General features: G+C 36.6%; 2 protein-coding genes across 8 annotated transcripts in view; one reads left to right on the top strand and one right to left on the bottom strand.

Moving 5' to 3' along the window:
* The window catches only part of DCP1B (decapping mRNA 1B), a 62384-nt gene that overhangs the window by 3157 nt on the left and 33059 nt on the right, over nucleotides 1-26168 (top strand). For both annotated transcript variants that reach the window (XM_001153642.7, XM_024347625.3), the window contains exons 2-3: nucleotides 3528-3568; nucleotides 8084-8211. In XM_001153642.7, coding sequence (XP_001153642.3) covers nucleotides 3528-3568; nucleotides 8084-8211 — 169 coding nt within the window. The remainder of the gene's footprint in view (nucleotides 1-3527; nucleotides 3569-8083; nucleotides 8212-26168) is intronic.
* Nucleotides 1-26168, bottom strand: part of CACNA1C (calcium voltage-gated channel subunit alpha1 C) — a 723808-nt gene that overhangs the window by 693296 nt on the left and 4344 nt on the right. The window lies entirely within an intron of this gene.

Genomic DNA, 26168 nt, shown 5'->3' with positions numbered 1-26168 from the left:
AAAACAGCACTATTTTATATTCCATTTTGGGTTTTTTAGTATTTTGAATTCTGAATTGCTTATTTCTTTAGCACTTGTTAGATTTTATAATACAGTATAATATTAAATCCTCAAATTGTACTTTTAAAATTTAAGCTAAAATACCCCAGGACTGGTAACTAATACTTTCACATAAAAGTCCTCCTTAAAGGATCTAAGGAACATCTAATCTTGTTTTAGCTATTCTCCACATCCCTAACCCTGGACTTTGCTCAGAAAGAAAAAAAAAAAAATCTGGTTGCCCTTGGATAACTATGGAGGGGCCAGGAAAATGCATGAATTTGGGCAGCTGTAATAGAACAGAAATGTATATTTTCAAAGTCTCTTTTATCCAGGTGTCATAGAGCGCCTGACGTGTTTTCATCAAAAGATCTGAGTAGTGTAAGCTGGTTATCTCTCTCTTTTTTTTTTTTTGAGACGAAGTCTCGCTCTTGTTCCCCAGGCTGGAGTGCAATGGCATGACCATGGCTCACTGCAACCTCTGCCTCCTGGGTTCAAGCTATTCTCCTGCCTCAGCCTCCAGAGTATCCAGGATTACAGGCGCCTGCCACCACTCCTGGCTAATTTTTGCATTTTTAGTAGAGACGGGGTTTCACCATGTTGGCCAGGCTGGTCTTGAACTCCTGACCTCAGGTGATCCACCCGCCTCGGCCTCCGAAAGTGCTGGGGTTACAGGCGTGAGCCCCCGTGCCCGGCCTGGTTATCTCTTTTCAATGGAGAAACTGAGACATATAATAATAAACTAATTAGCCCAGCATGATCTGGCAAGAACCCCACTACAGGTCCCAGGTTGTGATTACTGAAACACAACTCCTTCCTATGAACAAACTCATATTCTTTGTGTGTAATGCTAAATAAAAATCTTAGTTTTAAGAATTACTTGTTATAAGTTAGAGATTAATTTTAGGAGAAGCATGCCTTTTACATTTTTGACCTTGGAATTTAAAAACTAAAATGTGGCATTAAAGGTTTTTTTTTTTTTTTAATTAAGAAAAGAGAATTTCTGTTACATCAAGGAAGAAAGGAAACAAGTCAGAAGCTATTTAGTTTTATGTGTGCTGATATATATAGATATCCTGATTCGGATCTCTAAGATGAAACAGTCCAAGGTCAGATACTGGAAGACCAGGAGAGTGTTTTGATCTTGTGGGGAGTGATCCTGACTACATAGAGGTTCTGCAAAGTCCTAGTTCTATCACCTGTATCTTGGCTCAGTTTCCTAACAATGTAATGGATAATACCAAATACTTTCTACAAATTTATTTTTAAATGCTTTGTGGACTTGTGAATACTTGCTGACTGAATCAGTTAAACTTTAGGGACAGCCAAAAATTTGTATACTGTTCAGGTAGCATTTACTGTACTGTAGGGGCCATTTTCCTGATTAATACTTTGGTGGTTTGGGTGTAAGTAATTCTTAGTGCTTCAGGTACACTCAGGATATACATTTGTCAGCAGATAGGAATTAACCATGTTTGTTTTCAAAGAAAGATAAGTAATGTTTCTGTATATATATTTTTTCATTTTGACTTGGATATTTTTCAAAGTACAGGGGCAAACGAGCCACATTTCAGAAATAAGGATATGTTTCACAGTATGTTGTGGTGATTTATACAAACTTCATAGTGAATCTAGTTTAAGGATGAACTCCCTGACTTACCTATGCTTTTATGTTAGGGAAAAAACTGGCTAAAGTTGTTTTAATTGTTATTTATTTATTTATTTATTTATTTATTTATAAGAGACAGGGTCTCCCTCTGTTTTCCAGGCTGGAATGCAGAGGTACAATCATAGCTCACTGTAGCCTCAAACTCCTGGGCTGAAGCAATCCTCCCTCCTCAGCCTCCTGAGTAGCTGAGACTACCGGCATGTGCCACCACACCTGGCTAATTAAAAAAATTTTTGTTTTGTAGAGACAAGGTCTCACTATGTTGCCCAGGCTGGTCTCAAACTGAACTCCTGGCCACAAGCGATCCTCCTGCCTCAGCCTCCCAGAGTGCTGGGATTACAGACATGAGCCTCTGTGCCTGGTCTAAATTCTTTATTTATAATTTCATATTCCATAAATAACAAACATCTTGAGATTAAAAATTTTGTTACTAGGTAATGATTTTTTATAGCCATTTACTCTTGATAATAGCTTGATATGATTTGTGCCATAATGGATTTTGTTTTCAGGACTTGTAATATAATTTCATGGGCAGAGAGTATGTTGTTGAACTAAGGCAGTGAGTGGCTCTCAAACTAGCATACGTGAGAATCACCTGGACAGTTTAATAAACCCCAGATTGCTGAGCACCATCCCCAGAGTTTCTGATTCAGTAGGTTTGGGCAGGAGCCCAAGAGCTTGCATTTCTAATAAGTTCCCAGGTGATGCTGATGCCGCTGATCTGGGGATAACACTTTGAGACCCACTGAACTAAAGTGAATGAGAAATTTGCTGAAATTGCTTGAGCATGTGAAAGGATCGTGCCTTGTGTGCCTTTTAAAAACTGCTGTTTTGACATTACGCTTTTTTTAAAAGGGCGTATTTTTCACCAGAATTACAGAGTACTTAAATTTTGAATGATTATGGTGATGAATATTAATAATAAAATATCAGGGGTTTAAATAGAATGCTGAAATTAAACCATGTAAATTGCAAAAGTACATTTTAAATTCTGAATTACAGTAGGTCTGGTTCGTGGTTAGTCATACACCTGGATACTTACATGTGTGTTTTTTAGTATGCATTATATGGATGAATATTATAATGGCCTAGCTTCCTGCCTTTGGAGAAATGGAAAAGAAATGTCAAGTGACCTAGTTGAACCATCATTTTAACTTTACCACCTCTCCCAGATTTTCTCAGGCAGATTTCTTGAGTCCTAACTTGGTAATACTTGTGTAACTTTACTTCAGTGATCTTGGGTCAGACCTTGACTGTAAATATACTACACTAAGTAGGTGATTGATTCATCTGAGAACTCTGTGGCATCATTGCCCTCTCTGTCTAGCAGTCAAAGTAAAGTTATTGATAGATCATCTGCTCTCCTAAGTCACTGGATATGGCAAGAGAAAATGAACCCAGAAAACAAAATGAAGGATAGTGAAATGCAGACACCAGTGATGTCTGCAGCTTTCTCTATACCCAGTGTGGTGGAAGGAGAAAAAGGCAGCACTCTTCTTTCTAATTAAATCCGCATAGCACACTTATTTTCTCATTGTTTCAGCTAAGGGTATGCTGCTATCCCTGTATTTGGTAAAGAGAGATAATGATGGTTTGTTTTATAAATGACAAAAGAAAGACTGCTTCCTGCTGCCTAATCTGCAGAGGCACAATGATGGCATAGAACTTGCTTTCTCCTTTTCCTGAGAATAACTCCTCATGTTGGGTATATTTGGCCCATTGAAGTTATATATAATTCCTATTCTATGAGAATTTGTTTTATACCTTTGTGAATTGAAGAGAACATACATGTCTTGTGTGTTTTGTTTTTATTGTTTAGGAAAAAACTGATGTGGAAGGAACCTTATTTGTTTATACAAGGTAAGAGTGTTTCACTTTTATAAAGAAACTAATCTTCAAAATAATATTTTAGCTCCGTTGTGTCACTCTTCTTCAAGTGCATGCAGTTTTATTTCAAAAAGAAGTAAAAGAATTAAATCTCAGTTTTGAAATTATTAGTTGACATGAAGAAGGGAATACCAAATAATGTCACCTGGTATATCGTGATGAATACTAATTTCAGAATATAATTTAAACTTCAATATAGATGAACTTAAATCATTGACTGGGCACTGTTTAAAATAGATTAAATATTCTTTGATTCAAATGAATGGCACAAAGTTCTTGAATATAATGCATTGGCAAGGAGCTAGAAGAATACTATCAGAAATACTAGATTGTTCAGTTAATATTTGGAAAAGGGTTTCATTCATCATTTTTCTTTTTTTTGAGATGGAGTCTCGCTCTGTCACCAAGGCTGGAGTGCAGTGGCACGATCACAGCTCTTGGCTTGCTGCAACCTCTGCCTCCTGAGTTCAAGTGATTCTCCTGCCTCAGCCTTCTGAGTAGCTGGGATTACAGGCATGCGCCACCACGCCCAGCTAATTTTTAGTAGCAACGGAGGTTTTACCATGTTGGTCAGGCTGGTCTCAAACTCCTGACCTCGTGATCCACCCGCCTTGGCCTCCTAAAGTGCTGGGATTACAGGCTTGAGCCACCGCACCTGGCCGTTGATCACTTTTCTCCCACCCCTGACTCTTTAAAAAAGCATGATCCAAAATTGAAGATGTCTTTCAGTCCTCCATTGTCTAGTCAATAGAATATGTTTCAGGATAGATTTAATAAACTCATGTTTTTAGTCATTTCTTGTTATCAGATATTAATATCAAATTACAAGTGCATATAGAGACATACGTTATGTATATTGGCTCAATAAATAAACTTTTCATTCACATAAACATTCACATAAAATGTCATAGCCAAAGGTCATCACCTTCAATGAGGGTACAAAGAGGAAATTAAAAGGCCTAATATAAACCTTTCTAGGGGTATCTGTTTCACTGGGGAGACAGGAAATACACACACACAAGTGTATTTTCTTTCTACATATATTCATGTTTATGGTAAGCCACAATGCAGGATAGAGTATCCTAAGTGCCAGTGGATAGATTCTGAGCAATGAATGGGCTGCTGTGATCATGGAAGGCTTTATCGCAAGCTTGTCCAACCCACGGCCCATGGGACACGTGGCCCAAGATGGCTTTGAATGTAGCCTGACAGAAATTCGTAAACTTTTTTAAAACATTAGAAGAGTTTTTTTTTTTTTTTTTTTTTTTTTTAGCTCATCAGCTATTATTAGTGTATTTTATGTGTGGCCCAAGACAATTCTTCCCTTTCCAAGGTGTCCCAGGGAGGCCAAAAGATTGGACACCCCTGCTTTATAGAGTGATGTGTCTTGAATTGGGCCTCAGGAATATGGTGGAACTTAGCTTGCATAGAGGAGAGGGAAGGCAGTCTCAACAGGAAGAATGGCAAAAGCGGGGGCGGAGAACCTGGTGTGTTAAAGGGACAGTGAGGGAGATGTGGTGCAGAGGGCTTATACTGGTTTATAGTAGTTAGCAAGTGTAAAGAGATTTGCTAGCTTGGAATGGCAGACTCTGGATTTTGAGATTATTTTCTTAGCAATAGGAAGTTATTGAAGGCTTATGAACAGGAGAGTAATAGAGAAAATGTATGGGGAAAGTCAGTGTATTCACTTCATGGGGACCCACTAGTTCTGGAAGAAATTGGAGTCAGGACAGTGAGATTATTGCAGTGGAGTAGATATGAAATGATGGGAGTTGGGATTAGAATAATAGAAATTGAAATGGAAAGGGTATTGCAATGGTGAAATTTAAAAAATGACAATATTTTGAACATGGAAGATTGAGAATGACAGAAGCATTGGTGGAAAAGAAAGACAGGAGGTCAAGAATGTGGCTTGAGGATCAGCCCTCATTTTACTTTGAAGTAATGATTTGGAACTGGTAGCAGGACATTCGAGTGGAGGTGGCCAGCCCCTCAGAGTAAGGGCAGGGCTGGAGATGATTTAGAGTTGTCTGAAGTAATTTGGTAGTTGAAACCATGAAATAAAAGCTGTTCCCTGAAGGAGTGAGTATAAAGAGGAACCGATGAGGGTTTATGGTTAGGTTTGAGGGCCAGCAAGGATACAGATGAGTCAGCTGGAAAGATAAAAGCAGGACTAGAACAGCACAGAGAGGCCCATTCGGGGCAAAGTGTGGGCATGATGGAGGTCTGTGTATGCTGGGCAGGAGGGAGCTCAGCTGCAGGGGAGGAAGGTCTGTTCCAGTGGAGGCAACAATGGGAGGTGGAAGGAAGGAATGGGAGGCAAGGCCAGCACACTCGGTGACAAGGAGGTCAGGTTCTTCACAGTCTCAGAAGAGCAGTGGAGTACCCAAGAACCGTTGGTATATGAGTCTACATTATGCTCCCAAACATCCAGAGCACCAGAGCATGCCCCCAGGCAAGTTTATTGGGTAGAGTATGAGCACTCTTGAGGATTCTGAAGTTTACAACAAAAGCCATAGGGTTGCACTGTACTATGTGCCATGCACACAGGGTGCGTTCTCACTCATCTCTCACAACACGCATTATGGTTCTTTGGAGAAGTGACAGAAAAGATGTATTAGTATGTATTAATGATTGATTTGGGGAATTTTTAGTAGGGTTTTTTTTTAACTATGGAAGAGGAACAAATCATACAAATATTTTCTTTTGTATATCCAGACCAAATAAAAGTTTGTATTTTCAAGGATTTCTTCCTATACTCTAAGTCTCTAATGGAACTCTCAATTAAACAAAACATTAAATTGAGAAAAAAATCCTTTGCTGTTTTTTAGTCTTTTCTCCAAATCTAACTCCTCAAGAATGGGATGCCTCCCTTATCCCCTGCAAAACAAAAACCTCCCAGATCCTAGAATGTTGAGGCCTTTCTTCAGTAGCGAATTACAAAAAGCATGTAAAACTCATGGTGGGTGGGGGGTGGGAGGCTTGTTACAGGGAATGGAGCTGGCAGTGATATATTTTGACTTCTCTTACAGAAGTTGCTTTAGAGCAGTTGGCACATGTATCCCCTGGGCCTATTTTCTAAATTATGAGATGCTATAGTAGCTGTACTATTCCTGTTGTGATAATGAAATACATGCAGAATCAAATTCTCATTCTTGTATGAAAACACTTAATCCCATTTAAACAATCATTTCTTTCCTCCCATGCCTTCCTTTCTGTAATAGAGAGTTCATAGAGACACCCACTGGCGATTTCTGAACTTGACAGTTCCAGAAGACCCCTAACAGAGCTCTTTGGGAGTACATTTTCATTCTTCCTCTGAATTTAAGTTGAAGTGATGATCATGATTATTTCTGGTATTGATTGTATGCTTACCACCACTTTACCCCTTTGTAAAATAAGCTAGGCAAGGATTGCCTCCCATCAATTTTAAAATTGGAGGTTTCAGAAGAAAATCCTGGTAGTGGTTATGTAGCTGTGTTCCTTGATCAGTATCAAATAGAGGTAAAATAAAACTAAGACATAAATAACTTGTCTTCCTGTTGCTCATAACATTTCTGTGGGTTTGTTAATAACAGCCCTAGCACCCTCATTTAAAGTAAATAAATGAATTCTGCTTGCTTCAGCTTCAGTGTGTAAGTATGTGGTGTTTCATTTGTCACTGGAAGTTGCGCAGTTGAATTACTATATGGCTGTCACCCAAGGGTAGATGAATGCACATGTAGTTGTTAGAGTTTATACTCAGTATAATTTGGATTCTTTCTGCCTGGCAGAGCAGGCATTCAAGGTTTATTGAGTGAAATGAAAATAAAACATCACTAAATGTCACATTTTTATAGAGAAAAACTTTTATAGTGGTTTATCTGTGAAGCTGTTTGCTTTGCATTGAAGAAAACAAAATATCTGCCCTTTGCACTGTTATGTAAACTTCTAGTTCAGGCTGTGTCCTCACAAGTTCATTGTTCAGAGTTGCTTCATATCACTAAGAGATTTTGCAGGCTTCAATTTCAGACTAACACTTAAAATTTTCTATGAAAATTTTCTTCATATAATTGTGATGTACACTCTAATGTTAACTACCAAGATTGTTTAAAATATCTTTAATTAATTTAACTTTTAAAAAGTATTCTTTAAAAGTCAGTAATGTTTTAAAAAGTAGTTACTCTGCCTTAAAGGAATTTACAACGTTAGGTTAAGAAATAAAAAACATCTGTATACACACACACACACACACACACACACACACACACACCACAGATGAAGTATGACTCAATTTTACCAAATGAATCATCATGCCAGTGCTGCTGCATTACATGGGAATTAGTCCATAATGATGCCAGTGGTGAAGAAGTACATGTACAGGCTGCTTATATAAAGCTGCATATACAAACAAAGGTTGAGAGACACATCAGAATGTACTTATACTGAAAATATAGCATACTAAGCAATTTGTCTATTGATTTCCCCCTGACTCCTTGTGATTTTTAGGTCTGCTTCTCCAAAGCACGGATTCACCATTATGAATAGGCTGAGCATGGAAAATAGGACAGAACCTATTACTAAAGACTTGGATTTCCAACTCCAGGACCCTTTCCTTCTCTACAGAAATGCCAGATGTGAGTCTCTCTTACTACAGTGGGTTGTTTTACTTCTGAAGTTTGGCCAAGTGTTTAAAATTGTACAGTGTTTGCCATTGTGTTTGCATTTGGTATCAGTGGCTATGGGGGGTGTCAGCATTTTAACAAATGTTAATGTTTAGGAAATGCATGCCCTACTGATGGAATAGATTCTTCCTTGGAAGAGTTTAAGTGAATATAAATATGATGATATAAACCTTAAACCCTGTCTTTTGAAGCTTTATGGATTTGTAGTGTGAACCCATTGCTGATCTTAAGCCTGAGCAGGGCTGGGTGAGGCAAGTTCTTAGTGAGGAGACTGCAGAGACACACACACAGGTGGCGCCCTGAACGAAGAATTAACGAGTCTGCTATGGCACTTTTTCTTTATGTATCACTTTTGGCCGAGTGAGCTGACAAAGTGTTTGAGGGCCTGTATTGTAGGAGTGCCATCTTCTGAATACCAGTAAATAAAAAATCAAAGTCCAAAAAGTTTCTTTCAGTCATTAAGAATTTAATAACCCTTTGTAACGTGGAAGTCGTAGTAGGTAACTAAATAGTCCTTGTCAGATTTGAAATGAAGTAGCCATCGCCTTTCTCATACTACATTTTACACTCGTATCGTTTCTGACCACTTGTGTTGCACTGCTGGTCAGCCCAGAGGAAGAATGCTGAAAATATGCCAGTTGCAGGGACATCTCTACACACAGAAAACAAGAACATAATACTCAATATATAAATACATATGTGTGCACACACACGCACCTTATGCTTTGTGGACAGCTTTCATAAAGACCTTGCAGTGAAGAAATGTTTTCTGTATATTTTTCATCCTACTCTTTGAACTCAAGATACATGAATTTGCCTACCATATACTATTCAGTGTAATTTTAATAATGAGTATAATGTAAATAATATTTGATATTTTAACCCCAATGCATCATTAAGATGCATTAAAATGATGCTGTATATAATTGTCATAATAGGTGGTTATCCTATTATTTAGAGCATAAATTTTTATGAGAGAAAAAAATAAAGCTATTGAAACTATAATATGACTTACTAATGGCAGGTCCTGTGAAATGAAAAGTTTTGCAATATAGAAAAATATTGTGTTTTCTCCTCATGTTTCTTTGCCGAAAGGTACACTTTATCAATTGTAGTTTATTACTAAAGACTTGGAATTCCAACTCCAGGACCCTTTCCTTCTCTACAGAAATGCCAGTTTGAATTGTTTATAGTTTGAATTGTTTTGTGTGCTTATAGTTATGTCAGGGTTTTTTTTGAGATTATTAGATTTTATGTCAAATTAATATATAATTTAAGTCCTAATAAAATAACTACAAAGTTACCTATAATCATCATTTTTGGTTGCTTTTATTTTGGATAAATACATGGTCTGATCAGTTATAGGTAATATTTTATTTTAAATTCTTATTATAGATCACATATTAACTACTATACCAAAAATATAAAAACACAAACTCTCTTTAATGCATCAATTTAAAAAATAACCTTCTTAAGTCCCACAGGGTTTATCTGATAGAAAATACTATTTAGATCTAATAAACATACACCTTGGTTCTAAGCATATGCTGTCCACTATGATAGTCACTAACTACTGTGGCCGTTTAGTACCTGAAATGTGGCTAGTCTAAACGGAGCTGTACTGTGAGTGTCAAATAGGCACCAATTGTCAGACAGTACAAAAAAAAAAAGGAAAAAACCTCAATTATTAATTATTTTATATTAACATGTTGAAATGACAATATTTTGGATAAATTGGGCAAAATAAAATATATTATTAATTTCACCTGCTTCTTTGTATTTTTTAATTTAAAATAACAGATGTGGCTCACGTTCGTGGTTCACCTCATATTTCTATTGAATGGCACTGTTCTATTTTAATTTGTTTTTCATATTTTCTTTTATGTTTCCGTATTTTATAATGATTTTCATTTATTTTACCATGTTTAATAATCACAATTTTGTGGAGTAGACATTTTCACTGCCATTTTGCAGATGAGGAAACTGAGACTCCAGTGAGGAGGCAGATTGTGTAAAAACCCACAGATTCTGATTTCACTTCCGTTGCTTTTTCCACACCACCTGTACTGCTCTACTATTAACCATGGATGCAAATTAAAGGTAGCCTTTGGGATGCATATTAAAATGTTTCTAATGAATTTCCATACAAAAGAAATAGAATCAGTTGAACAACAAAGAGTGAAAGGGAATGGATCTATTTACTTTTCTGGATTCATTTTGCCTTTTTTTTTTTTTTGTCCTTTCTATCTGATACTGATTGCCTTTGCACCCAGAGTCATTTGGTTTTATGTTGTTTGCAAAAGCCTTTTCAATCCCGGGCATCAAAGGTACACAGAAGGGTTTACCACAGGTGCTGTCAGAGTCTCAGATACCTCTTAAACGTTTTAATAGAATTCAAATATGTTATATAATAATTATGTATGGTTTACATGTTCTTTGGTGGCATATAGATTGGTTGGCCTTTCTTTGGGCAAGGAACTCAGCTTTACTCAGGATTGTTTTTGTAAGACTGTTGCCTCAAGATATTCTGTATAGTCAAGAATCTCTCTGTCTGGTCTTTGCATTTCACATTGGCTTATGTATGTCATAGGCCATATTTGGGCATTTCAAATAGACAAAGGTAGAATTGATAGAGGTTTGTGGTGAGGTTTTTTAGATTCATTAGGAGAGAAAAAAAAAATCCCTTTCTTGAATTGGATGAATGTAGAAGAGCAAAATAAAGAAATGAAAATCCCAAACTCTCTTCATTTAATCAGCCAAAAAAAGATGCTTGATAAATAGAGTAACTTCATTCAAACACAAAATAGATTACTTTATTACAGAAAAGGGTTTATACATTGTTTAAAGGGTTTAAACATTGTTAAAATGGGGTTTGACCTGTATGAACTTTAAAAGTAAGTAAGATAGCTGTTAAAGTTAGGGCAAACATTTCATTCATTCATTTATTCAACAAACATTTACTGTCTGCCAAACACTATGTTCAGGTTTTATATGGGTTATCCCATAACTTTTTCTTGAAAATACTGTTATTCCTGTTTTATAAATGAGAATACTAAGGTTAAAGGGATTAAGTGATACACTGTGGTCCATGACTATTTTGAGATGGAAACACCACTTGAACCAAGAAACCTTAACTTCGAGACTCAAGGCCCAAGCAGTGAAGTACTAGCAGTAAATAATGCATTTGAGCAAAGTTTATCATTTACAAACACTTAGTTATTTTAGAGTACACTCCAAGGTTTAAAAAGCAAGTTTTTTTAGCCTTGAGATTCAAGCATATATCAGTTATTAGAGAGATTAGTTTTTACCAGATTAAAAACTAATTTAACAAAAAGCTGAATTAGACCACTTCTTTTGTAATATTCCCATATAGTAATCATTTACTGTGTTTTTCATTTCGCAACTAAATAAGATATTAGCATATGGAAATATATTTTCCCAAATATAATACTTAAGTTATAGACAGCAATGACATGGGGATTCCTTTCTTTTCTTGCTTTTTCAATTGAGACAGAGTCTTGCTCTATTTGTCCAGGCTGGAGTGCAGTGGCACAATCTCGGCTTATTGCAGCCTCCACCTCCCAAGTTCAAGCAATTCTCCTGCCTCAGCCTCTGAGTAGCTGGGATTATAGGCGTACGGCACCATGCCTGGCTGATTTTTGTATTTTTAGTAGAGACAGGGTTTCACCGTGTTGGCCAGGATGGTCTCAAACTCCTGACTTCAAGTGATCACCCACCTTGGCCTCCCAAAGGGCTGGGATTATAGGCGTGAGCCACCACGCCCAGCCCCTTTCCTTTCCCTTTCCCTTTCCCTTTTCTTTCCTCTTTCCTTTTTCTCTTTGCTCTGCTGCTGCTCCTGCTCTGCTCTTTAGAGACAAGTTCTTGCTCTGTCACCCAGGCTGGAGTGCCATGGCATTGGTCATAGCCTCATTGTAACCTTGAACTCCTGGGCTAAACCGCCATATCCAGATAATTTAAAACAACCTTTTTAGAGACAGGATCTTGCTGTGTTTCCCAGGCTGGTTTCAAATTCCTGGCCTCAAGTGATCTTCCCACCTCAGCCTCCTGAGTAGTTGGCATTACAGGCGGGAGCCACCATGCCCAGCTGACAGGGAGATTTCAGAGCTAGGCCACAAAGTTGAATATAGGATATAATCCACAGTTATAGGATTGCAATGAAGTTCTTTTTAGATGCTGGATTTTATTGCAGATGTAAACCTGAAGTTTAGATCAAATCAGAAAAGAAAAACTTAAGATATTTAGGACCAAAACTATTTTAGAAAACTCCTCCTAAGTCTTAAAGTGAATTTACCATTTTGGGTAGTTTTGTATGAAAAAAGAAATGACAGTTTAAATCCTTGATTAACATTCATAGGATCTAGGAAAAACTGCTATAAATAACGGAAATAGTACCCTGAATGAAAAGGAAAATTACAGGTAGCCTCCATCTTCTAAATAGGCCATCTTCATAAAAGTTGCCTTCTAAAGTGATTGGTTGGTAGACTTTTGGGTAAACCATGGCAGAGTGAGCACACTCCTAGTTTTCCTGAAATTCTCTTGAAATGACAGTAAAAAAATTAAAAAGACATAAACCCAAAGGATGAAGGATCCATTTTACGAAAGAGATAGAATAAACAAGAAATAGGAAGCGTGCTGTAATAGCTTTATTGTTCACAAACATGAGCGTTGCCTCCTCACAGAGGGTTATTTATCTTTGCTCTGTTGGCTATACCACGCATTGACCCACCCTGCAGAATGATAATATGTACTCACCTTGTTGTACTCAAGTATGGCTATACTAATTGCTTTGGCCAGTGAAATGTGGCTGAAAGTGATATGTATCACTTCTGAGCAAATATTTTAAGAACTAGCTTAAGATTTACTGCCTTTTTTCCTTCTGCCATGATGACCAGCAATATTCCAGGCAGAGACTGCTTTGTCAGCCTAGGTTCTGAAATGAAGATAACATGGCACAGAGGTAACAATGACCCATGATGGACAGGTAGCTTGTAGAAATAAACCTGTGTCATTGTAAGCTAAGCCATTGAGATTTTGGTGTCATTTGTTACTGTAGCATAACTTGGCCTATTGTGACTGATATACAGATCATCCAGGAAGAAGGGAATCTCCCAGAGCAAAGGTGAAGAGTCCCGTAATGACCCCTGTGCAACTGGAGGGGATTTAAATTAAAGTCAAAGGGTGAATTGCTTCAGGAATGGTATCCAAGAAAAAATGTACAACTGATAGTTTGAATCTATTGGGACATTTACAGTTACTTTTTAAGAGTTTGGTGATGATATGAGGAGCATTGAAAACTAAGGGGGAGGGAGACAAAAGTAACCCTTTTTAATTCCTGGGAAAACAAAATATTGAACAAAAAAGGAAATGTAATCATAGTACACCATGTAGCTCTGCAAATCATAATACATAGTTAAAGACACTGAATATGAAAGCATTATATTGGAAGGATGGGGTTGTATGTGTGTGTATCTGTGTGTGAATTTGTGTGTATTGTAAGAAAACTGAATCCTCTTCAGTCAATTTTTGAAAATCAAGAAATGGTACATACATGATATATGGGAAAGGGATTTAAATACCATAAGAAAAATTGGATGAGAAATAAATGGAGAGCAGAAAGAACTGTCGTAGATGTAATTTAAATTGCTTTCGGGGAGCAGTAATCAAGAATGGAGTGACTAGAGAAGGGTTCTATTTCCTATGAAGTTCACAGTATTATTTAACTTCTAAAATTATGTACATGTATTATTTTTATGGAAATAAAAACCAAAAATATAATTGGATATCAAAATACATTCTCTCATAAAAAACATAATTTTAGTTGTGGTTAGCTTTCCAAATCAACTCACAAAAGCCTTTCTAGCCCAGTGTGCACCTATTTAAGAGTAGCATACTAGTATTATAATGATGTACATATGAAATACAGCACTAGCATATGTAGGATTATTTCTGTAGGAAAATCCATTCAAGAATAAAACTGTATAGAGGCCAAGAATATAATTTCCTTAGCAGCAGGGCAGAGTACTTCTAATGCCCATTTGTATTAACAAATCGTTTGTAAAGCTGGGAGTTCCTGTAAGTTCTTTTTTTTAAGCATGCGTGGTAATAGTAAACCTTTTGAAGCCTTCACAGCCATGTTTCTTAATTCTGGAGTGGTTCTGTAGCTTCTGTCCTTCGTTCTGTCCCCACTTCTATTCCAGTTCAGGCTTTCATTATGTGTTACTTGGGATGTTTCATAACCCCCCATAGCAAAAAGGGATTGAACTTCTGGCATCATCCAAAATAGAGTAAGTTCACTACAGTATATCTCTCACAATGTTTACAACTAAAAGTTCTGGGCAGATTACAAAAGCAACTAACTGGGGCCTCTGAAAGTAAATGACAACAGACACACTGAGGAGAGCAATCAGAACTTGAAGAAAAACTGCTATGGTGGTGAGTTCCTGGCTTTATTCTTTCCTCTTTTATCAACTGGCTTTGACCCAAGAATGCGCCAAGTCACAGAACTCTAGGAAAAAAAAAAATAACAAAACCTGAGAGAAACTCCTCTTTCTAAAAACTTCCCCCTTTTCTTTCCCTACCTCCCTTTTACTCTTCTACCCCTACCGTGAAGCCAGTTGCAGGGAAAGCTGAACTGCCACTGTGGTGGTCATGGTGGCAGCACAGGCACCTGACATGCCAAGAAAGACCCTGTCTCTGCCCCTGTGGTCTGAAGAGTGGAGGAAAATCCCATTATGTATTTTTATTTTTATTTTCTTTTGCTGCACAGACTGTCTGACAGTGTGAGAGTCTAAAACCCTGAGATAAACCCTGACTTTGTAGCCGGAAGACTGGGGAAAAAGGCCCCTGACAGCTGGCGAGTGGGAGCAATTCTAGAGGAGGGAGCTGGATGAGGAGATCTCCTAATTCTGTCTAGGAACTCATGCAAATCCTGGGTCCACCTGTGAGCTACATACATGTAACAGAACCCAGGAAATAACAACAGCTTTGAGAATTAACTTACAATATAAACCATTATTCCAAATTCAGACTAGTATATGTATAGGGCAGACATAAACACCTTTGAAAATAGAACTGACGGCTGGGCGCGGTGGCTCACGCCTGTAATCCCAGCACTTTGGGAGGCCAAGGTGGGCAGATCACAAGGTCAGGAGATCGAGACCATCCTGGCTAACACGGTGAAACCCCATCTCTACTAAAAATACAAAAAAAAATTAGCCAAGTGTGGTGGTGGGCGCCTGCAGTCCCAGCTACTTGGGAGGCTGAGGCAGGAGAATGGCGTGAACCCGGGAGGTGGAGCTTGCAGTGAGCCAAGATCGCACCACTGCACTCCAGCCTGGGCGACAGAGGGAGACTCGTCTCAAAAAAAAAGAAAAAAGAAAATGGAACTGATATGGGAAGCATCATCCACAGGCAGCAAGACAGAGCTTCTTATCTAAACCTAACTGAATTGATTGCTTTCTCAAATATACAAAGTGAACATTCTCTGGAGGGTTTCAAGAGGACTCTGAGTCTCACAAAATAATAAAAATGTCCAGGGTGCAATCCAAAATTACTAGCCAGGAAAATATGCCAAACTGTCGAGGAAAAAATCAGTAGCCACCCTGAGATGATCTGGATGTTAGAATTATAAGATAGTGACATTAAGATAGTTATTACCATGCTCTGTGAGGTAAAACTGGATACTCTTGAAAAGAATGGAAAGATAGAAATTCTTGGCATAAAAATAGGTATAAAAAATAACCAAATGGAAAATGTGGAACTGAATAATATACTATTTCTTGGATGGTCTTAATAGCAAAATGCAGATGACAGTGGAAAGAAGAGTTAGTGAACTCATAGATAGGTCAATAGAAATTTTCAAACCTGAAGAATATAGAGCCAAGATGTTTTTTAAAAATGAACAGGGCCTTCAGAAATCTGTGGGGCAATATCAGAAGGTCTAATTTGTGCCATTGAAGTCTAATAAAGAGGAGAGACTCATAAATATTTGAAAAAATAATGTCCAAAACCTTTCCCAGTCTAATGAAGGAGACAAATGTATAGATTCAAGGAACTCAGTGAATCCCCAAACAGAATAAACCCAAAGAAAACCATGCCCATGACATGACATTTAGTCACAATCAAACTGCTGAAAAACAAAGATTTTTTTTTTTTTTTAATCTTGAAAGCAAACCAGAGAAAACCATTGTGTTACATCTAGGATAATAATGTTTTGAATGACTGCAGATTTCTTATCAGAAATTATGTAGGCCAGAAGACAGTGGAGCAACATTTTCAAGTTTGGAAATAAAAGAGCTATTAACCTAGAATTCTATTTCCAGCAAAAATATCATTCGGGAATGAAGGTGAAATAAAGACATATACTCAGATAAAGGAAACATAAAAAGAACTTTTTTTTTTTTGCCAGAAGACCCACTGTAGAATAAATGCTAAAAGAAATTCTTCAGGCTGGAAGGAATAATATCAAAGGGAAAGCTGGAATTGCAGGATGAAGTAGGAACAACAGAAATAGTAAATATACGGGTAATTACAAAAGATTTATTTTTTCTCCTCTCAAATTCTTCAAAATACATGTGACTGTTGAAAGCAAAAGTTATAACATTGTCAGGAGGAGGTTCAGTGTATACGGATGTGATACATGTGACAACTATAACATAAAAAGAGAGCGTAAATGGACCTGTACCCTTATAGAGCCTTTACATTCTATTTGAAGTGGTAAAAGAAAAACTCTAAGTATAGACTGGGTAAAGTTAGATATGTATATTGTATTTCTTAGAGCAACCACTAAAAAGAAATATAGAGATATCACCAAGAGATAAAATAGAATACTAAAAAATTCAAATAACCCAAAAGAAGACAAGAAAGAGGGTAACAGGAGAGCAAAAAACATGACAAACATTAAACAAAAAATAAAACGGTAGACCTACCCAAGTTCAACCATATCGGTAGTTACGTTACATGTAAATGGGCTAACATAGTGATTAAAAGAGATTGCCAGATTGGATTTAAAAAGCATGGCCTAACTATATGCTTTATACACAAAACCCATTTTAAATGTAACAATATAGATAGGTTAAAGGTAAAAGGATGAAGAAAGATATACCATGCAAATACTAATGAAAAGAAAACTGGGGTGTCTAGATTAACATCAGACAAAGTAGATGTCAGAACAATGAAAATTACCAGGGATAAAAAACGACATTGCATAATGATATAGGGATAAAGTCATCCAAAAGGCATAATAATTATTAATGTGTATGCACCTAAATACAGAGCTTCAAAGTGTGTGAACCAAAAAGTGATAGAACCGAAAGGAGAAGTTTTTGTTTTTTTTTTAATTCTGCAGTTACTTGGAGAATTTAGTGCTCCACTTTCTACAATCAATAGAGCAAGAGGACAGAAAACAGCAAGTCTATGGAAGACTTGAACAACACTATCAACTAAACACAGCTGTCATTTATATTACATTCTATCAAACGACAGCAGAATGGACGTTCTTCTCAAGTGCACATGAAACATTCCCCAAGATAAACCTTATCGTAGGTCATAAAGCAAACCTTAAAAATTTTTAAAGAGTTGAAATCATACAAAGTATGTTCTCGGGACCACAACAGAATTAAATTAGATATCAACAACAGAAAGGTATCTGGAATATCCCCAAATATTTGGAAATTAAACAGCATACTTCTGAAAAACTCATGTCAAAGAAGAAAGAAAATTAGAGAACATTTGAACTGAATAACAATGAAAATTATAATATTTCAGGTGCAACCAAAGTTGGACTTACAGGGAAATTTATAGAATCAAATACTTGTATTGGAAAAGAAGAAAGTTCTTAAGTCAGTAATTCAAACGTTCACTTAAAGAAAATAGGAGAAGAGTATATTAAATCCAAAGCAAACAGAAGGAAAGAAATAAAAGGAAGAGAAATCGATGAGATAAAAAACAAAAAAACTATTTAGAGAAAATTAGTGAAACCAAAACCTGATTATCTTTGAAAAGAATCAGTAAAACTGGTAAACACCTGGCCAGACTGATGAAGGAAAAAAAAAAAAGAAGACACAAATTAGCAGTATCAGAAATAAAAGAAAGGCTATCTACAGGCATTAAAAGGATAATAAGGGAGTACTATAATTCAGCAACTTAGATGAAATGGACTAATTCATTGAGAAATACAAATCATCAGAATTAACTCAAGAAAAATAGGTAATCTGAATAGTCCCATAATAAGGAATTGAATTTGTAATTAAAAATCTAACAAAACTCCAAGTTCAGATAGTTTAACTGGTGAATTCTACCAAATGTTCAAGGGAGGAATAATACCAATTCTACACAATCTCTTTCAGAAAGTAGAAGAGGTATTATTTTCCAACTCATTTTATGAGGGCGGCATTATCCTGATACCAAAACAAGGCAAAGACATTTCAAGAAAAGAAAATTATCGATCAATGTCTCTTGTGAATATAGGTATAAAAATCCTCAGCAAAATGCGAACAAAAAAATGTTTATAGTAGCATTATTCACAGTAGCCAGATGATGGGAATAACCCAAACATCCATCAGTGAATGAATGGATAAACAAAATATTATATACACATACAATGGAATATTATTCAACCTCAAAAGAGAATAAAATTATGATATATGTACTACAACATGAATGAACCTTGAAGACATTGTGCTAAGTTAAACCAGACACAAAAGAACAAATATTGTATGATTCCACTTCTGTGAGGTACCTAGAGTAGTCAAATTCATACAGACAGAAAGTAAAATAGTGGTTTTCAGGGGCTTCAGGGAATGGAGAGTGGGGAGTTGTCTTTTAATGGGTACAGAGTTTTAGTTTGGGATGATGAAAAAGTTCTGGAGATGGATAGTGGTGATGGTTGCACAATATTGTGGATGTGCTTAATGCCACTGAACTGCATATTTTAAACTGTAAATTTAATGTTTTTAATATTTTAACACAATAAAAAAGGAAAAAATACTAGTAAATTGAATCCAGCAATTCATAAAAAAGATATGTCGTTAGCCTTATAATTCACATCTGGCTTATCCCCTCCATCCAAAACCACAGCTGGATTTATCTTCCTGTAACACAAGCCTAATTAATTTGCTTTCCTTCTCAAAATCTGAAATGCCTTCCAAGTAAAACTTTTCACCTAACATTTAAAGCTGGCTGTAGTCGGGTCAGTTACCCTTTCAGATCACATCTGCTGCTACTCTTGCACGCTTGCCTAATGCTCCAAGCAAACAACTACATATACACTTTCCCAGAACACTCTTACCTGCATGCTTTTAAATATTCTTTTTTCTCCTTGAATTCTCTCCCTCATTCTGACCAATCTCTACCACATAAATTCTACTCATATTTCAAAACCCAGCTGGAACTTTACCTCCCTGGATGTTTTTGTGAGTCCCCTGTGTAGCTGTGATGTCTCACTGCAGCATATATGTCTTTTATGTTGTACTTATGTTTGCTTTGCTCATTTGTTATTGAGCACTTGTCTGTTGAAAGTGATTCTGTGCTGGGTTTTGGCAGTAACGAATAAGCTATATCCCTTCCCCCTTACCGTTTACCATCCTAGCACGAAAGACAGACATGTAAACATATATGTTCAAAATAACATGCTAAATCTGAGCTAGAAATAAAGGCAATTACTAGTTGTGCTTATAGTTTACCTTATGTATAAGATTTTGTCCTGGCTTCTCTGTTAGAGTGCAGGCACCTTCAGGGCAAAGGTGTCTTTCCAGTCCCCCATAGCACTGAATTCCTCGCATTAAATGTGCACAATTAAATATTTGCAATGAGTACTGAATTGTTTTTATTGGATTTCTTTATTCAAAGCTACGGCTGAAACTTAACCTAAAAGTTCACAACTATTTCTTTAGTTTTTCTTTTGGAGCATTAGCCATTAGGCATTAAGGAGCCTCTGTGGTTCCTGTGTGGAAACCCGAAGCAGTGAGTGATTTTAACAGCTTACGTAGGAGCCGCTCAGCTTCTCAAGGTTACTTTAATATGTGTAGTGGTAACATTTACCTACAAGTTCCTAGAGGTGATTGTGAGTTGTGAGAATGCCATGCATCCTCATCATGGGAAATTTAATAGTTCAAGGAAGAGATATGTAATGTGGGAGAATGTTAGTTTTATCTATATGAACAAGATGATGTATAATGCATATATATAATATAAATTTTCTTTATAGAACTTTATTTAAATTCTAAAAAGCACTGTTATGGATGTCTCTTTCAACTTCTTTTATGCTTATTGAGATATTGTGATTTGATATTTAAGAAGTTTATTCACTGTGTTAAACTTGATATCTTAATTATGATACATGAAAACAGGCCACATCTCTGTTTCCTCCTGGCCCTGTTAAACCATGGCTGTGTGGTTTAAACAGAAAAGCTTATGCTATCGATGTTTTATCTGCAAATGAAATAAGAACTTTTTTCATTTTTATAGAAGCAACGAAATAAATAACTCTTTATTAAAAATAGTTAAAGGTAGTATTACCAAACACTAGATTTAAAATGACACTTATAAGCATTTACTATAAAACAAAAAATGATAAATTTTACCTCATCAAAAGTAAAAATTTCATCAAATTAAAAACTTCTGTTCTTAAGATACCTTTGGGAAAATGAAAAGAAAAACCACAGACTGGGAAAACATATTGAGAACATGTACATATATCTGACACAGCACTATATTGAGAATATATAAATAACACTTAGAAATTAACAACAGAAAGACAAGCCAACTTAAAAATTAGCAAAAGATTTGAAAAGACGCTTTAAAAAAGAAGATATACAAATACCAATAGTCACATGAAAAGATTCTTAACATGATTCCTCAGGTACTTTGAAGTGAATGCATGTAGCCATAGTTTCTTGCTTTTTATTCTGTGTAGTACTCCACTGCATCATTATATTGCAGTCTATTTATTCTCCTATCGATAGATACTTGAATTGTTTCCAAATTTGAGCTATTCTGAATAAAGTTGCCATGAACATTCCCGTCCATGTTTTTTAGGTGGATATGTATGCCTATCTGTCTTGGGTTTATACCTAGGAGTGAAATTGATGGGGACATAGTGTAGGGGTTTGTTTAGCTTTAGAGATACTGCTGAACAGTTATGTGCCTATTTGTACTCTCTCCAATAATGTCTAAGACTTCCCATTTGCTCCACATCCTTGTCAAAACTTGATATTGTTTGTTTTTTTTAATTTTCTGGGAATTCTGAAGTGATATCTCATTGTGATTTTAATTTGCATTTTACCATAACAACAGACTGTATTGAGCATTTCTTCATATGCTTATTGGACATTGGAAACCTATGCAGATTAAAGCCCAAATAAGAATATCACATACTCCTTAGAATGGCTAAAATTAAAAAGACAAGTGTTAATGAGGATGTGGAGCAATGGAAACTTTGATACATTGCTTGTGAAAGAGTAATATGCTACAACTACTTTGGAGAACTATTTGGTAATTTCTTATATACTTAAACATATAACTAGCGTATGATCCAACAAGTTCCATTCGTAGTTATTTACTTAAGAGAAATGGGCTGGGCATGGTGGCTCACGCCTGTAATCCCAACACTATGGGAGGCTGAGGCGGGCGGATCACTTGAGGTCAGGAGTTCGAGACGAGCCTGGCCAACATGGTGAAACCCCCTCTCTACTAAAAATACAAAAATTAGCCGGGCGTGGTGGCAGGCCCCTGTGATCCCAGCTACTGGGGAGGCCAAGGCAGGATCACTTGAACCCTGAAGGTGGAGCTTGTAGTGAGCCAAGATGGCACCATTGCACTCCAGCCTGGGCGATGAAGCCAGACTCCGTCTCAAAAACAAACAAACAAAAAGGCCAGGCGCTGTGGCTCACACTTGTAATCCCAACACTTTGGGAGGCCGAAGGAGGCGGATCACCTGAGGTCAGGAGTTTGAGACCAGCCTGGCCAACATGGCGAAACCCCATCTCTACTAAAAATAAAAAAAATTAGCCAGGCTCGATGGCGGGCACCTGTAATCCCAGCAACTTGGGAGCCTGAGGCAGGAGAATTTCTTGAACGCGGGAGGCGGAGGTTGCAGCAGTGAGCCAAGATCGCGCCATTGCACTCCAGCCTGGGTGACAGAGCGAGACTCCGAAAGCACATGTCCACACAAAGACTTTTACACAAATGCTCAAAGCAGTTTTATTCATAATAGCAAAAAAATCTGGTAATAACCTGGATACCCATTAATAGTTACATAGATGAACAAATTTTGGTATATAATAATAGAACACTACTCAGCAATAAGAAGAAATGAACTACTGATATATTCAACAACATGAATTAATTTCAGAAACATGTTGAGCAAAGCAAGCCATCTACGAAAGAGGATATACTGTACGACCCCATTTATGTGAAGTTTATATGAAGTTGAAGAACAGGCAAAACTAATCTAGGGTGATAGAAGTAAAAAATTGGTTGTCTCTGCTGGGGCTGGTGGTGGAAGTGGGGTGTGGTTGTTGACTGGAAAAGAGTGATAAAAATATTTTATATCTTGTTTTCAGTGTTGGTTACATAAGAGTGTTTTATTGCCAACTCACTGAGCAGAACACTTTAAGATCTGTGCATTTTCTTGTACATAAATGATTCTTCAATGTAAGAAAGTAGAAATAATTGAACCTTATAAAAGAAGTATTTAAATAAATGAAAATTTAAGGATAATTTTTTACCCTTCTTTATTTTCCTGACATTTATTAACCAGTGTTTCTGCTAACCCTGATCTCTGCTGTGTTGGTTAGAATATTACACTAACTCTTTATTACTTTGCATCTTGGCTTTTTCAACCTGGAAATAAAGCAGTCCTTGTTCTAAAACACATCTTCAGTACTTTAAACCAACATAATACCAAAAGCTTGATGTCAACTGAAAGCCCCAAGTAATGTGAGGTAATAGAAATAGTTGAGTCTGCATTTCTAGTTTCCAGATCAGTGAGAAGGCTATGCCCCCTTTCTCTGGGTTGCGACATCTGCTTTCTCCCCATGGTCAGAGAAGCAAGATTTCTCTTTGCCAAAAATATGGAAACCGTATAACTTAATATTTTTCCTGAGTGGAAGGAATTAACCTTCCACTTCTCTCTTGAGAGTCAATTTTTTTAAATGTCAATTTCCTAGCAAAGAGGAGCCTTAGCATTATTCTGCAGTGCTCTCTCTAGAATGAAACATATAAAAACAATACAGTTTAAAAATATAATAGTAGATATTTTCTTGGTGGCTATTATAGAACATCTTATGAAGTATAAACTTGATTTTCTTCCAAAGCTCCAAAGTTAAAGTGTACCTGTATATACCCATAGTAAATAATAGCAGTAAGAAAGTCAAATTTAGAGAACAATGATGAGTCATAATTTGGAAACAATATTGCTCACTATACTTAGAATGCATTTTGTAAAACGTTTTCTCTGCCACTATGTTACCATTAATTAATTGGTTGCTAATTATCTAGGCTATTGAGAAGGCAGTGGTATGGATAATAAATTACAGGCCCCTTATGGGTAGAGACCATATCTTATATTTTACTTATATTCTGTGGTGCCAAATAAACACAGGAAATAAACAGATTTAGATAAGAAATAGACATGTACAGTGTACTTAACAAAATTCGCAAGTCACTTATATTCTAGAATTGTTATATGTGTATATGTGTATCTGATGATTTTGTGTGGCATCTGGAACATCAGAATGCATAAGACAAAGCTTTGAAGATACGCTGCTTGCAGTGATCAAGCAGGAGTCACAAAGTTGTCGAGCTTTCCAAAATGTCTTCCTGTTTCCCACTTCATGGTAGAGACGGAGAATGACACCTCTCCAACGAAGGCAAACCAGTAGCCACAGCTGAACTGTGTGATTCACCCTCATCATGGCTGAGCATGCTAACAGATCTGTGCTTTTTAAGCTTTCTCCTAGGCTTCAGCCTACATGGAGGAATAAAAGCTCTTCCAACTTAACAAATTCTAAGACTTGGAGACTTTGTTACGTCTTTTCTTAACCTTGCAATCAGTTTAGGCAGTGATTACCAAAGCAATTTGGAAAGTTAAAAGTGAACTCTGTGTAAATGTATTACCAAGTAAATGAAAGACACATTATCTGCCCAGAGATAACTGAGGGTTGTTTTCCATTCTAGGATATTTATTGGCATATTGATAGTCGCAAATAGTAGTTCCTAATCTTCTGTGAGTCACAGACCCCTATGAGAATCTGAAGACTTTTCTTCTTCCCTTTTTTCCTTCATTTCTTCCTTCTTTACTTCCTACTTTCCTTCCTCCCCCTCCCTCCCTCTCCCCCTTTCCTCAAATATATTTGCTTGACTCCTGTGTGCCAGACATTGTTTTAGAGGGTCTATGCTTTGCACTTTTTCACCTCCCAAAATTTGCATATATACATGACATTTTGCATATAGTTTTAGGGATTTTATTGAACCCCTAAAGCTCTCTAGGGTCAAGAAACTAATATTTAAAGTAACTATATGGCTAAAAATACTTGACATTCTTACTAGGCAAAAACTTAGTATTTGCAAGAATAACAGAATACATTTCTCTTCGGGATCTGCCCAGCAAGACAAGACCTTAAAGTAGACTCATTCACATCATGAGCAGTGCGGAATGGGAGCCGAGGAATTTGACATTTCATATTTAGTCAGAATAGGTAACCTATACAGTCTTGAGGCTCTTTTACTGTATGTGAGAGGAGTAGTTGGTTGAATTAGAAACTTTCAAGGACTCCTTTTAAGCCTGCATTTAATGAGAAAGAAAGAAGAGCCACCAACATTTAAAAATCATAATGTGGTCACTGAATCTTACTTTGTGTCTCTAAGTCTCCTTTGCCATTCCGACTGAAAAATTGATCTATTTATTTATTATGCACCATTGCTTAGAGAGCTAACGTGTTAATATATGATAAAGGGTTATACGTCTACTGTGACTTGAGTGATGAAACTTGTCACTGTGACCTTTAATCCAAAATGACTTTTTTGTTCTCTGTCAGTACTCCACTTAGGCTGAAAGGAAGGGATCTAAACTCTAAAGAAGACTATCCATCTAAAGAAAGGCTCTGAAAAATCTCAAGTAAAGCAGAATTTCACTCTTGAGCCTTGTGGTATCTCTGGATTTCGTATTTCTATTTTTCTGTGTGTTGAGTTGTGACACCAGATAGTTCCTTGAAACACACACATAAGCAGATACACAGTGTGGGTAAACAACCCTTCTCTTCACCCTGACCACCCAATTAACACAGTTTCTACTTTTCCATCATAACTGCCAGGGGACTCACGGAGAGAACCTTCATGTGAATATATACATTTCTTATGTAACTTAACAATCTGACATGCTGAGGTGAGGAAAAACCCATGTGGCAAAGTCATATATGGTGATTTACAGCTGCTACAAAGCAAAGTCACTTGTTTTATCCTAAACCATAAAGACTATTAAGGTTCTCAGCTTGACCAAGAAAACATAGTAATGCTATTCAGATTGATACGCTGCATCTGTGGCTTGGACATGCAGTGTATTTTATGTTTTGTGTTTTAAGAGAGCTCAGTTTAGCATGGTGGAAGTCTAAATTCTTGGCAGAGAAAAGCTGGGTTCCAAAACATTTTCTTAAATGCTTAATAAGGAAAGCATCTTTTAGTTTCCCTGCCCTTTATCTATAGTAAGTGGTCATTATGGCTATATAATGTGTATTCTTTTAGATTCTGTGTTTTATATTACTAATTTTTGTCCAAAAATCATTTAGTAAATAGTTTCAAATAATCAAGTTCTGGAATCAAAGTAAATTTACTGCTTAACCCACAGAAGGAAAAATTATGGGTTTTGAAGAAGGAAAACAATTTTGGCCAAG

Source organism: Pan troglodytes, chromosome 10, assembly GCF_028858775.2.
Source record: "Pan troglodytes isolate AG18354 chromosome 10, NHGRI_mPanTro3-v2.0_pri, whole genome shotgun sequence".
Lineage (NCBI taxonomy): Eukaryota > Metazoa > Chordata > Mammalia > Primates > Hominidae > Pan > Pan troglodytes.
The sequence above is the reverse complement of the archived record's forward strand: the minus strand, read 5'-3'. Positions and strand labels throughout refer to the sequence as shown.